Source organism: Diorhabda sublineata, chromosome 4 (genome assembly GCF_026230105.1).
Source record: "Diorhabda sublineata isolate icDioSubl1.1 chromosome 4, icDioSubl1.1, whole genome shotgun sequence".
Lineage (NCBI taxonomy): Eukaryota > Metazoa > Arthropoda > Insecta > Coleoptera > Chrysomelidae > Diorhabda > Diorhabda sublineata.
In genome coordinates, this window is record NC_079477.1 from 1,214,642 (window position 1) to 1,230,580 (window position 15,939).

A 15,939-nucleotide genomic window follows, 5' to 3' on the forward strand; every position below is an offset into this window, starting at 1 on the left:
TATTAATTCATCTCTTTTTTATTCTGTATGTGGTTCATAAATCAGTGTATAAAATTCTTATAATGCTTTTATTTAGTCCCCTGTAAAGTATGTACGACATTTTACATCTCTAACATCAGTCCCCAGCTTCAACTTGCTCTTTTCGAGTGTAATAACCTCCAACTTCCAATTATATGATGATTTTTACAGTTAGACAGTTTTTTCTTTTAGTATAAGTGAAGATTCTGTTTGATTTCTACTTTTATTTTAAATCCTGAACTGTAAGAGGTTTCTAAAGATTCCCTAAACATCATCATTGAATACAAATTTGAGTAAAATAAACAAAAACCTTCAATTTTTACTGGAACCGTCTCTTTTACTTTTGCAATTCAACAGTAGTTCAAATGTATCTTTAGAGTTTCACAGAAACCCATTTTTTTGCTTTGGTATGGATGGAAATAAAAATTATCTAAGAGTAGTTCAAATGCACATTTCCAGTTTTACTGAAACCATCTCTTTTTTTGGTATTGCAATGTTTGTTGTAAAAAAGTAGTTCGAAGTTTGTTTTTTACTTTAGTATGGGTTGAAATAAAAATTATCATGTACAAAAGAAGTTCAAATGCATATTTCGAATTTGGTCACAACCCCATCTCTTTTTTGCTTCGGCAATGGTTGATATGAAAATTATGTATAAAAGTAGTTCAAATGTACCTTTTGGGTTTGAACAAAACCTATTTATTTTTTTTGCTTAGGAAATGGTTGATATCAAGTTATGTGAAAAGTAGTTCAAATGCATCTTTAGAGTTTCACTGAAACCATCTCTGTTTTTTGCTTTCACAATGTTTGATATATATATTTTCAGGTGAAAAAAAGTAGTTCAAATGCACAATGGATGTTTTATTCACTCAACACAAACGACGCTTCAAGTAATAATTGTTTTAAGACGAATTTTGAATATAAAAACCGGTATGTCTTTTTTTCCTTACTAAATTCCAATAAGAAAATCACTTACCGGTGAATGGAGGAGTGCCCGTCAATAATTCAAACATCAAAACTCCTAACGACCAATAATCAGCACTAATATCATGTCCTTTGTTCAATATTACTTCGGGAGCTACATACTCAGGCGTGCCACAAAAAGTCCATGTTTTTCTGCCAGTTTGTAATTTTTTCGCGAATCCGAAATCCACTAATTTGACATAACCGTAATTGTCCAGTAGGAGATTTTCAGGTTTCAGGTCTCTGTAGATGATGTTGCGAGAATGTAGATAATCGAAAGCTTCCACTACACAAGCAGTACAGAATTTTGTCGTTGCTAAAAAAAAAAATAAACATTGATCCACCTAATTTTTAATATTTCATCTACACTGACTTAAACCAACTTGTACATCTCTTCGAGCTACAAAATGCATTCCGAAAGAACATTATCTCAGTTCAAGACACCATACAGAATGGTACTTTTGACATATAAGAAAATTCAACTGCCAATATACAACCGTTATTTGTTTTTATGTAATCCAATATTATATCTACAATCTCAAGTTTGATTATGTCACATTTAGTTATGATTAAGGTAGCTAAGGTCACATTTAGTGATGCAAAAGGTACCTTAGGTCACATTTAGTGATATTTTTATGTTTTCAAAACTTACCATCATCGAAATGTCCTTTGTCTCTTAATACAGTCCATAATTCTCCTCCGAGGCAACTCTCCATTAACATATACAAATATTTAGCGTCTTTGAAAGTCTTGTATAATTTCACTATAAAATCGCAATTTGCTTCGCCCATAATCTCCTTTTCGGACATTATGTGTTGTTGTTGTCTAGTTTCCACGATTTGTGCTTTCTTCATTTGTTTTAACGCGTACGATCTCGAAGGGCGACCTTTAATTTGCACAAGTTCTACCCTTCCGAAGCCTCCGACTCCTAGTGTTGTCAGAATAGTCAAATCTGAGAGTTCTACTCCTTCGTATTCATGATTCGCTCTTAAAATTACAAAACAAAAACGTAAATGAATTGAATTTTACCACAAGGGTGTATTAACAGGATGTAAAAGTTATACTTACAGCTAAATACTCCGAAAGAGAGCAAAATAATTAAAAATTTTATTAAATGTTGTATTATGATTATTTTTAGTAATATACCTTCGTCTTTCTATATTGTCATCCCTGTATTTGGTTCTAATTTCATCCAAATCTGATATTAACTGGTTAAAAGTTTCTCTATCTATAACAAGAGTTGTAACCCCTTCGGGATCGTCCACTATAACATTGGCAGTTCTCAAATCATCACTATAATTAACAAAAAAAAATCAAATTAGAACTATTCTATATAATGAATGATATTTTTTATTTACCCCTGTAATGCTTTTTCTCCGAAAAAGTCTCCTTTCCCTAGAGTCCTTATAAACTCTTCGTTATTCGAACTTGGTACTTTTCTGGTAACTTTCACTTTTCCTTTACTTATTATGAAGAAGGTATCACCTCGAGCCCCTTGCCTGATGATGTAATCCCCGTTAGCATATACAGTTTCTTCCAAAACATCAGAAATTTTGATGAGAGTGTCTTCGGGTAAGGTCTTGAAAATTGGCACACTGCAAATAAATATTTAAAAGACGTTACATTAAATTTTTGTATATAGTTTTGAATTTTTAATCAATTCGAAACAAAAACTTACACTTTAGGCATAAAAAGTAATCAAAATTCACAAAAAAGACACGACAAATGCAAGATATTAAACAAGTTATAAAATGTATAATATTATATTTATTTATATCGTCAAATTAAGTCGAAACCACGTATTTACGTTTCTTCTACATCAAAAGTTTGATGCCATTAGATAGATAATTTCTGAACGCATTTAATAGAAAGACTCAAAAAAATCCGTGTCCAAATAGAAAACATCGAAACTCAAGACCGCCGTTTTGTTAAATCTAACCACACTTTTTGTTAATTTACTAGAGGTTAAGTTTTCATTCAATATTTTTTTGTGCTTACCGACGATATACATAATTTAACGATGAAATTATTTATTACAATTATCTAAGAACGATAAAAAAATGTTTTTGCTGTCAGTGTGAAATGAAGTAATTATTGGTTATCGACACTATAAGTTATAAATTAGATATTAATTGCATTATCTGACTTATACACACATTTTTTTTGCTTCACTATATCGGAATGACGATAGCCTAATTTTATCACAATAATTACACATTTTAACGACTAAGATAGCAACACTTTTCATTCTACCGTAAATAAATTCTTTATTATTCACTTTTTTATTGCAATATTAAGTTTCTTTCACATCAATTTTGTTTTTTTTTTAAATTTACCTTCGCTAAGAAATTCATTGTTGAGTACGTACTAATGAGGTTATGACGATTTTAAATATTTAACATGTTGCCAAATTGAATAGTTCTTCAGGGAAAATAAATATTTCGAACAAAGACATATAAATAATCAAATTTCTTAAACCTTTTGATATATTTATAATTAATAAATAATTAATACGATAATTTAGTTATTAGAATTTTGAGGTTATGCAATAAAAAAATAATAAAAACTCGTAAATTCTGTTCTTTAAGATCTTAATTTATTTCAAAAATGACTTTTACCGCAATACGATTAGTACAGACGTATATACAAGGTGTCTCAGAAGTAAATTCACTTTTGTATTACTCATTGAGTAAACAAAATTATTAGGAGGGGCGCGGGAGGTATATTAATCAGTAGTATATTAACCAAGTGAAAAATGGATTGAAAAAGAAGAAGAAAAAGGTATAAGTTGGCCTCCACGCAGTCCGGATTTAACACCTACGGACTTTTTCCTGTGAGGATACGCTAATAAACCGATTTCCGATACGTAAACTTGTGTTTTATTACCTTTTCAAGAAATCTGTATATTCCGCTTGCCTGATGAGACCAGTCCTCATCATAATCGTCTGGAAACATTGTCTTTCTATTGCCCATAATTTGCAATCTGTATGAGCTTTTATTGTGGCAGTTCGTTGACAGTTATATAAAATGGCGAGTTCCCCTAATACTTTTCCGGAATCCAAATGATGCAGAATTTTATTTTCCCTAGAAACTTCTACTTTCCCCTCTGGAAAAGAAAAAAAAATATATTAATAATGCCGTTAACGTGGACAAAGGTGAAGTTCAAGGTCAAAAAAATAATTAAAAAATGTCAGCCGAGACGGTTTAAGGATATGTTGTGATATTGCAATGTTGCCAAATCGCCTAGAATCAAAATCAGTCTCAAGAAATTTTCGGAAACGTGGAAAAAACCGTCGCAAACAGATCAATCATAAGAAATTACCAAAAAATCATCATTTTTTACTTTATGTATGATAGAGATTACTAAAATAGTTTCATAAATATTTAGACTTTGGTTTTGCGCCAGATTTGGCTTGACCAGTTTCAATTCTATGAACCAGAATGTTATTTATTAGCATTTTCCGTGTTTCCCCAGAACTTTTTCATACTCTTTTCGCTTGAGAATAGTGTCCTTTTTTCAAATCTTTCTCGATCAATCCGAACACCCCGTATACAACTCGCAGATGATCATGGGTAGTCACGTGACGAAACTAGACTAGACTATTGGCGGATTTTTAAACTGAAAATGGCGTAACTGCCTTTAGACTTGCAACTAAACCTCAAAATATACTAGGATGTGGCAGGATTTGCTACAAAATAACAAATGTACTGAATTCATCAATATCAAATTCAACTTCGAAAAAATATGACGGTTTTTGATTCTAAGCACTTCACATTATAGTTTTTAGAACGTCCGACATTGGGGAAATAGTTCGTGGTAACTCGATTAATATTTATGAAGTGAAAACATTTTTTTTTTTCAATACAAACAAGATAATGACGTAGCTTAATTCGTTCACCTTGAAATTTTTTTTCTTCCGTATATATACTTCGTTAACTAAGATTTAATATCTACGAAATACTAATAATAATAAAATGAATATGATATTACGAATATACCACCATATTGGTTGTCAACAATTGATGATGCTATTTACCGCTAGATGGTGCGTCGTAAGTAGCCATGTTCTATTTCCGTATTTGTAATGATCGTTAATCTAGTTACCGTTATACGATATCTTTCTACTAAGAAAGGCCATTATGGAATCGATTGACCATTTAACAATGGTAGTGTGGGTCGGGTACACACAATACCTGATGGTACTAAACTATGGTTTATGTAAATTGAAAGATGCAAACGGTTAACTGAAAATCATACAATGTTTATATATCTTTCGAGATAAAATAAAATACAAATGTCAAATTTTGTGCTAAATATACGACGAGTTAAAAGTATCTGTATATGGCAAAATACTTATATGTAGTAGAATCATGAAAATTTCTACGTTTGGGTTTTCGGATACGATCTTTTTAACTAATATATTTTCAAACATGGCGGACTTCCGGTTCTACCGGAAGTTGACTGTAACTTTGTTATTTTAAATAGAACAACCTGTATATTAATACATTTTTGAAATCTACGTAAAATTTTACTATACTCTTGTCTAGAAACTTTTTTCGAAAAATGGATAGTTTTCGAGTTATTAATTTTTTTGTAAAAAATTTGACCGCTGCAGACGCTTGTAAATTATTTTTTTACGAGGATACTTTTAAAGATATGAAATTGGTTTATGTTCGGTTGCTTTAAGCAAGGTCAGACGTATTTGAATCTATATTGAAAAATTTCTAATTTTATACAGGGTGTGTATAAAAAGTGTCCCAATTTTAACTTCATAAATATCAAATTTACAGAAAACATTTAATATCTTGATAAGGGTAAGGTTTAGGTATAGGAAAGTATACATGAATTTATCTTATTTTTTAACCCTGAAATCATTAAAATAGAAAAAACCGGGTGGTTTTACTTGAAAAAATGAAGAAATTTGATATTTATGAAGTTATATTTTGGACACTATTTATACACACCCTGTATGGAATGAGAAATTTTTCAATATATATTCAAATACGTCTGACCTTACTTAAAGCAACTGAATAAAAACCATTTTCATATCTTTAAGGGTGTAGTAGTAAAATAATAATTTAAAAGGGTCTGCAATGGTCAAATTTTTTACAAAAAAATTAATAAATCAAAAAGTATGCGTTTTTCGAAGAAAGTTTTTAGACAAAGTTATACTAAAATTCAACTTAGATTTCAAAAATGTATTAATATACATGGTGTTCAATTTAAAAAACAAAGAAATTTGATATTTATGAAGTTAAACTTTGAACACTTTTTATACACACCCTGTATAAAATAAATAATTTTTCAACATAGATTCAAATACGTCTGACCTTGCTTAAAGCAACCGAATAAAAATCATTTTCATATCTTTAAGGGTGTAGTAGTAAAATAATAATTTATAAGGGTCTGCAATGGTCAAATTTTTTACAAAAAAATTAATAAATCAAAAAGTATGCGTTTTTCGAAGAAAGTTTTTAGACAAAAGTATACTAAAATTCAACGTAGATTTCAAAAATGTATTAATATACAAGGTGTTCTATTTACAAAACTAGAGAAATTTGATATTTATGAAGTTAAACTTTGACAACTTTTTATACACACCCTGTATAAAATAAAGAATTTTTCAACATAGATTCAAATACGTCTGATCTTGCTTAAAGCAACCGAATAAAAATCATTTTCATATCTTTAAGGGTGTAGTAGTAAAATAATAATTTATAAGGGTCTGCAATGGTCAAATTTTTTACAAAAAAATTAATAAATCAAAAAGTATGCGTTTTTCGAAGAAAGTTTTTAGACAAAAGTATACTAAAATTCAACGTAGATTTCAAAAATGTATTAATATACAAGGTGTTCTATTTACAAAAATAGAGAAATTTGATATTTATGAAGTTAAACTTTGAAAACTTTTTATACACACCCTGTATAAAATAAAGAATTTTTCAACATAGATTCAAATACGTCTGACCTTGCTTAAAGCAACCGAATAAAAATCATTTTCATATCTTTAAGGGTGTAGTAGTAAAATAATAATTTGTAAGGGTCTGCGATGGTCAAATTTTTTACAAAAAAATTAATAAATCAAAAAGTATGCGTTTTTCGAAGAAAGTTTTTAGACAAAAGTATACTAAAATTCAACGTAGATTTCAAAAATGTATTAATATACAAGGTGTTCTATTTACAAAAATAGAGAAATTTGATATTTATGAAGTTAAACTTTGAAAACTTTTTATACACACCCTGTATAAAATAAAGAATTTTTCAACATAGATTCAAATACGTCTGACCTTGCTTAAAGCAACCGAATAAAAATCATTTTCATATCTTTAAGGGTGTAGTAGTAAAATAATAATTTGTAAGGGTCTGCGATGGTCAAATTTTTTACAAAAAAATTAATAAATCAAAAAGTATGCGTTTTTCGAAGAAAGTTTTTAGACAAAAGTATACTAAAATTCAACGTAGATTTCAAAAATGTATTAATATACAAGGTGTTCTATTTACAAAAATAGAGAAATTTGATATTTATGAAGTTAAACTTTGAAAACTTTTTATACACACCCTGTATAAAATAAAGAATTTTTCAACATAGATTCAAATACATCTGACCTTGCTTAAAGCAACCGAATAAAAATCATTTTCATATCTTTAAGGGTGTAGTAGTAAAATAATAATTTATAAGGGTCTGCAATGGTCAAATTTTTTACAAAAAAATTAATAAATCAAAAAGTATGCGTTTTTCGAAGAAAGTTTTTAGACAAAAGTATACTAAAATTCAACGTAGATTTCAAAAATGTATTAATATACAAGGTGTTCTATTTACAAAAATAGAGAAATTTGATATTTATGAAGTTAAACTTTTAAAACTTTTTATACACACCCTGTATAAAATAAATAATTTTTCAACATAGATTCAAATACGTCTGACCTTGCTTAGAGCAACTGAATAAAAATCATTTTCATATCTTTAAGGGTGTAGTAGTAAAATAATAATTTATAAGGGTCTGCAATGGTCAAATTTTTTACAAAAAAATTAATAAATCAAAAAGTATGCGTTTTTCGAAGAAAGTTTTTAGACAAAAGTATACTAAAATTCAACGTAGATTTCAAAAATGTATTAATATACAAGGTGTTCTATTTACAAAACTAGAGAAATTTGATATTTATGAAGTTAAACTTTGACAACTTTTTATACACACCCTGTATAAAATAAAGAATTTTTCAACATAGATTCAAATACGTCTGATCTTGCTTAAAGCAACCGAATAAAAATCATTTTCATATCTTTAAGGGTGTAGTAGTAAAATAATAATTTATAAGGGTCTGCAATGGTCAAATTTTTTACAAAAAAATTAATAAATCAAAAAGTATGCGTTTTTCGAAGAAAGTTTTTAGACAAAAGTATACTAAAATTCAACGTAGATTTCAAAAATGTATTAATATACAAGGTGTTCTATTTACAAAAATAGAGAAATTTGATATTTATGAAGTTAAACTTTGAAAACTTTTTATACACACCCTGTATAAAATAAAGAATTTTTCAACATAGATTCAAATACGTCTGACCTTGCTTAAAGCAACCGAATAAAAATCATTTTCATATCTTTAAGGGTGTAGTAGTAAAATAATAATTTGTAAGGGTCTGCGATGGTCAAATTTTTTACAAAAAAATTAATAAATCAAAAAGTATGCGTTTTTCGAAGAAAGTTTTTAGACAAAAGTATACTAAAATTCAACGTAGATTTCAAAAATGTATTAATATACAAGGTGTTCTATTTACAAAAATAGAGAAATTTGATATTTATGAAGTTAAACTTTGAAAACTTTTTATACACACCCTGTATAAAATAAAGAATTTTTCAACATAGATTCAAATACGTCTGACCTTGCTTAAAGCAACCGAATAAAAATCATTTTCATATCTTTAAGGGTGTAGTAGTAAAATAATAATTTGTAAGGGTCTGCGATGGTCAAATTTTTTACAAAAAAATTAATAAATCAAAAAGTATGCGTTTTTCGAAGAAAGTTTTTAGACAAAAGTATACTAAAATTCAACGTAGATTTCAAAAATGTATTAATATACAAGGTGTTCTATTTACAAAAATAGAGAAATTTGATATTTATGAAGTTAAACTTTGAAAACTTTTTATACACACCCTGTATAAAATAAAGAATTTTTCAACATAGATTCAAATACATCTGACCTTGCTTAAAGCAACCGAATAAAAATCATTTTCATATCTTTAAGGGTGTAGTAGTAAAATAATAATTTATAAGGGTCTGCAATGGTCAAATTTTTTACAAAAAAATTAATAAATCAAAAAGTATGCGTTTTTCGAAGAAAGTTTTTAGACAAAAGTATACTAAAATTCAACGTAGATTTCAAAAATGTATTAATATACAAGGTGTTCTATTTACAAAAATAGAGAAATTTGATATTTATGAAGTTAAACTTTGAAAACTTTTTATACACACCCTGTATAAAATAAAGAATTTTTCAACATAGATTCAAATACGTCTGACCTTGCTTAAAGCAACCGAATAAAAATCATTTTCATATCTTTAAGGGTGTAGTAGTAAAATAATAATTTGTAAGGGTCTGCGATGGTCAAATTTTTTACAAAAAAATTAATAAATCAAAAAGTATGCGTTTTTCGAAGAAAGTTTTCAGACAAAGTTATACTAAAATTCAACGTAGATTTCAAAAATGTATTAATATACAAGGTGTTCTATTTACAAAAATAGAGAAATTTGATATTTATGAAGTTAAACTTTGAAAACTTTTTATACACACCCTGTATAAAATAAAGAATTTTTCAACATAGATTCAAATACGTCTGACCTTGCTTAAAGCAACCGAATAAAAATCATTTTCATATCTTTAAGGGTGTAGTAGTAAAATAATAATTTGTAAGGGTCTGCGATGGTCAAATTTTTTACAAAAAAATTAATAAATCAAAAAGTATGCGTTTTTCGAAGAAAGTTTTTAGACAAAAGTATACTAAAATTCAACGTAGATTTCAAAAATGTATTAATATACAAGGTGTTCTATTTACAAAAATAGAGAAATTTGATATTTATGAAGTTAAACTTTGAAAACTTTTTATACACACCCTGTATAAAATAAAGAATTTTTCAACATAGATTCAAATACGTCTGACCTTGCTTAAAGCAACCGAATAAAAATCATTTTCATATCTTTAAAGGTGTAGTAGTAAAATAATAATTTGTAAGGGTCTGCGATGGTCAAATTTTTTACAAAAAAATTAATAAATCAAAAAGTATGCGTTTTTCGAAGAAAGTTTTTAGACAAAAGTATACTAAAATTCAACGTAGATTTCAAAAATGTATTAATATACAAGGTGTTCTATTTACAAAAATAGAGAAATTTGATATTTATGAAGTTAAACTTTGAAAACTTTTTATACACACCCTGTATAAAATAAAGAATTTTTCAACATAGATTCAAATACGTCTGACCTTGCTTAAAGCAACCGAATAAAAATCATTTTCATATCTTTAAGGGTGTAGTAGTAAAATAATAATTTGTAAGGGTCTGCAATGGTCAAATTTTTTACAAAAAAATTAATAAATCAAAAAGTATGCGTTTTTCGAAGAAAGTTTTTAGACAAAAGTATACTAAAATTCAACGTAGATTTCAAAAATGTATTAATATACAAGGTGTTCTATTTACAAAAATAGAGAAATTTGATATTTATGAAGTTAAACTTTTAAAACTTTTTATACACACCCTGTATAAAATAAATAATTTTTCAACATAGATTCAAATACGTCTGACCTTGCTTAGAGCAACTGAATAAAAATCATTTTCATATCTTTAAGGGTGTAGTCGTAAAAAAATAATTTATAAGGGTCTGCAATGGTCAAATTTTTTACAAAAAAATTAATAAATCAAAAAGTATGCGTTTTTCGAAGAAAGTTTTTAGACAAAAGTATACTAAAATTCAACGTAGATTTCAAAAATGTATTAATATACAAGGTGTTCTATTTACAAAAATAGAGAAATTTGATATTTATGAAGTTAAACTTTGAAAACTTTTTATACACACCCTGTATAAAATAAAGAATTTTTCAACATAGATTCAAATACGTCTGACCTTGCTTAAAGCAACCGAATAAAAATCATTTTCATATCTTTAAGGGTGTAGTAGTAAAATAATAATTTGTAAGGGTCTGCAATGGTCAAATTTTTTACAAAAAAATTAATAAATCAAAAAGTATGCGTTTTTCGAAGAAAGTTTTTAGACAAAAGTATACTAAAATTCAACGTAGATTTCAAAAATGTATTAATATACAAGGTGTTCTATTTACAAAAATAGAGAAATTTGATATTTATGAAGTTAAACTTTTAAAACTTTTTATACACACCCTGTATAAAATAAAGAATTTTTCAACATAGATTCAAATACGTCTGACCTTGCTTAAAGCAACCGAATAAAAATCATTTTCATATCTTTAAGGGTGTAGTAGTAAAATAATAATTTGTAAGGGTCTGCAATGGTCAAATTTTTTACAAAAAAATTAATAAATCAAAAAGTATGCGTTTTTCGAAGAAAGTTTTTAGACAAAAGTATACTAAAATTCAACGTAGATTTCAAAAATGTATTAATATACAAGGTGTTCTATTTACAAAAATAGAGAAATTTGATATTTATGAAGTTAAACTTTGAAAACTTTTTATACACACCCTGTATAAAATAAAGAATTTTTCAACATAGATTCAAATACGTCTGACCTTGCTTAAAGCAACCGAATAAAAATCATTTTCATATCTTTAAGGGTGTAGTAGTAAAATAATAATTTGTAAGGGTCTGCAATGGTCAAATTTTTTACAAAAAAATTAATAAATCAAAAAGTATGCGTTTTTCGAAGAAAGTTTTTAGACAAAAGTATACTAAAATTCAACGTAGATTTCAAAAATGTATTAATATACAAGGTGTTCTATTTACAAAAATAGAGAAATTTGATATTTATGAAGTTAAACTTTTAAAACTTTTTATACACACCCTGTATAAAATAAATAATTTTTCAACATAGATTCAAATACGTCTGACCTTGCTTAGAGCAACTGAATAAAAATCATTTTCATATCTTTAAGGGTGTAGTCGTAAAAAAATAATTTATAAGGGTCTGCAATGGTCAAATTTTTTACAAAAAAATTAATAAATCAAAAAGTATGCGTTTTTCGAAGAAAGTTTTCAGACAAAAGTATAGTAAAATTCAACGTAGATTTCAAAAATGTATTAATATACAGGGTGTTCCATTTAAAATAACAAAGTTACAGTCGACTTCCGGACTTTCGTTCCAAAAAATTATCTACAGGGACAGTTAAAATAGTTCTAATTGATACTCTAAAGAGAGTTTTCTCTTGACCACGGTAGATTTAGTACACATTTTTTTTCATTCACCAATAATAGTATGGTGTCTCCTCGTTAAAATTCCACAAATGACATGGTAACACTTAACAGTTATAAGCGAATTCATGATAAAATAAACAAATATGAAGAATTACGACAATTTTTAGAAAGCAGTTTATATATCAATCAAAATGGACGACGTATCGTATTCCGAACACGTTCTAAAACTGCCGGTTTCTCCGCAAACTTTTCTAACAAATGTTTCGTCGACAAAAAGAAAAAAAAAAAAGAGAAATTCTCCGTGGATTTCTTCATAGCGAAAACGCATAAATAGTACAAATAATTCCGTAAATGTTTACGGTTTTTTTTCTATAAACTTTTGCCGTTTCGTTACGTAACAGGTTTAAAGAGTCGAATATCTAAAAATCGCCATTTCCGCGCCGAGTTTCTTTCCGCATAAACAGAGTCAAAGTTCAAGCAACTTACACGTATTTAAATAATACGAGGTGCAGCTCAAAAATATATTTCGTTTCCTTTATGTGTTTCGTTGTTTCGCTTTTTAAACTTTTATTTTCGATTCGTTTTACATTATTTTCGATGACACCTCGTATTACGGAAATTAGCATAATTCACTTTCTTCGAAATAATAAAAATATGAATACAACATTGAAGAAATAGAGAAAGTTCATTTGTGATTACATCGATTTGGGTGAGGGGTCAAGAATTTAATGTTTTATATCCGTTTCCTATTACATTATTGAATTTACTGGAATTAGTTTTTCCTTTTATGGAGAGTACTTTCCGTAAAATTGATTTTATACGAGGTGCAAATAGGAAATTGTAAATTAAACTGATTACAAAATGATTTGTACGCATTCAAAAAATTGTATAGGTTGGAATATGTCGGAAATGATGCTCAAATTGTAAATAGACGATGTTTGAATAAGGTGAATAAACTAAAAGTTACCTACGAGGGTTATAAAAGAAGATCTTGAATCAAAAATGAAGGCATGAAACGAAGGTTGACTTTGATGCCCTATATCTCAAAAACTAATGAGATTTAAAAATTGAAATTTGAACAAATGTTGAGGTGATCATTTGGTTTTCGATTGAGCATAAAAGCAAAAACATTTTTAGAACGGTTCGGAAGCTATAAAGTAAAATATGGAGATATTACATAAACTTTATAAATCATTAAAACGACTAGTGTGTATTTAAAAATTGATACGGACTGAAAATATGGCAAATAGATCGCTCAAATTCTAGATAAATGTTCCCAAAGAAAGTTTGCATGAAGATAAAAATCAACAGTTACCTACGAGGGTTAGTAGAAAAGATCTCGTAATGCAAATTGTTATAAATTTAAAGTTGTCGACTTTGATGCCCTATATCTCAAAAACTAATGAGATTTAGAAATTGAAATTTGAACGAATGTTGAGGTGATCATTTGGTTTTCGATGGAGCATAGAAGCAAAATTATTTTATTAACGGTTCGGAAGCTACAGAGTGAAATATGAATCAATTAAATAACTTTATATAAATCATTGAAACGATTAGTGTGTATTTAAAATTTTATATAGACTGGAATCGACAAAGAAATTGTTAAAATTCTTGATAAATGTTCCCAAAGAAACTTTGCATGTGGATAAAAATCAATAGTTACCTACGAGGGCTAGTAGAAAAGATCTCGTTATGCAAATTGATATAAGTATGAAGTTGTCGACTTTGATGCCCTATATCTCAAAAACTAATGAGATTTATCAATTGAAATTTAAACATATATTGAGGTGATCATTTGGTTTTCGATTGAGCATAAAAACAAAATTATTTTATGAACGGTTCGGAAGCTACAGAGTGAAATATGAATCAATTAAATAACTTATAAAAATCATTGAAACGATTAGTGTGTATTTAAAATTTTATATAGACTGGAATCGACAAAGAAATTGTTAAAATTTTAAAAAAATGTTCCCAAAGAAACTTTGCGTGTGGATAAAAATCAATAGTTACCTACGAGGGTTAGTAGAAAAGATCTCGTAATGCAAATTGATATAAATATGAAGTTGTCGACTTTGATGCCCTATATCTCAAAAACTAATGAGATTTATCAATTGAAATTTGAACAAATGTTGAGGTGATCATTTGGTTTCCGATTGAGCATAAAAGCAAAATTATTTTATTAACGGTTCGGAAGCTACAGAGTGAAATATGAATCAATTAAATAACTTATAAAAATCATTGAAACGATTAGTGTGTATTTAAAATTTTATATAGACTGGAATCGACAAAGAAATTGTTAAAATTTTAAAAAAATGTTCCCAAAGAAACTTTGCGTGTGGATAAAAATCAATAGTTACCTACGAGGGTTAGTAGAAAAGATCTCGTAATGCAAATTCATATAAATATGAAGTTGTCGACTTTGATGCCCTATATCTCAAAAACTAATGAGATTTATCAATTGAAATTTAAACATATATTGAGGTGATCATTTGGTTTTCGATTGAGCATAAAAACAAAATTATTTTATGAACGGTTCGGAAGCTACAGAGTGAAATATGAATCAATTAAATAACTTATAAAAATCATTGAAACGATTAGTGTGTATTTAAAATTTTATATAGACTGGAATCGACAAAGAAATTGTTAAAATTTTAAAAAAATGTTCCCAAAGAAACTTTGCGTGTGGATAAAAATCAATAGTTACCTACGAGGGTTAGTAGAAAAGATCTCGTAATGCAAATTCATATAAATATGAAGTTGTCGACTTTGATGCCCTATATCTCAAAAACTAATGAGATTTATCAATTGAAATTTGAACGAATGTTGAGGTGACCATTTGGTTTTCGATTGAGCATAAAAACAAAATTATTTTATGAACGGTTCGGAAGCTACAGAGTGAAATATGAATAAATTGTATTTGTAACCGATATGAATCGATTATTTGCTTTTTAAACACAAACAGTCATTTTAAATATATTTTGACATACTTCATATTTTACTTCACCATTATTTTTCAATATATAAGGTTACAAAATCGATTTTTGTCTCCGCAATTCTTTGAAAACGTACATTCTTTCATAAAATTGAATTTCGAGCATGGACACGTGAGGCTAACGAAATTGGAAAGTTTCAATGGGGTGAATGGTTGCCAGAAACACGTATAAGTAGTTGCCTAACTAATAGGTACAATATTCAATATGAATTTTGAAGTATGGGCTTGAAAAGTTGACAATTTGTAGTATAATATTTGTCCTAAATATTCTCAACAGTTTTCAACTCGATTCCGAGGATGTTTTCGGTTATTTTTCGATTAGTAACTAAAGTTGTTGACGTCATTATATGAAATGCATGCTAATTGAGTTTTTCAATGGGTGTAACCGAACATTCTTTTCTTCTGGTATTGTTAAACCGAAGAATAACCTGACCCCGGCGAAGGTGTACGACGTGGGATGTTTTACAACGTATGTAACATATAATCATTGCCAATATTAATTTAAATGGGCGTTAGCCGCGTGTTTCATGTTCGAATCCTTTGTTGTGTATTATAAGTTTATAAACGGAATTGATTATATCGCTAATTTCATT

The 15,939-nt window shown here is 27.9% G+C and overlaps 1 protein-coding gene across 6 annotated transcripts in view; it reads right to left on the reverse strand.

Moving 5' to 3' along the window:
* LOC130443486 (cGMP-dependent protein kinase, isozyme 2 forms cD4/T1/T3A/T3B) overlaps window positions 1-15,939 on the reverse strand; it is a 93,734-nt gene that overhangs the window by 1,859 nt on the left and 75,936 nt on the right. For all 6 annotated transcript variants that reach the window (XM_056778149.1, XM_056778150.1, XM_056778152.1 and 3 more), the window contains 5 exons: window positions 3,865-4,084; window positions 2,337-2,573; window positions 2,125-2,271; window positions 1,631-1,965; window positions 992-1,294 (listed from right to left, as the gene is read on the reverse strand). In XM_056778149.1, coding sequence (XP_056634127.1) covers window positions 992-1,294; window positions 1,631-1,965; window positions 2,125-2,271; window positions 2,337-2,573; window positions 3,865-4,084 — 1,242 coding nt within the window. The remainder of the gene's footprint in view (window positions 1-991; window positions 1,295-1,630; window positions 1,966-2,124; window positions 2,272-2,336; window positions 2,574-3,864; window positions 4,085-15,939) is intronic.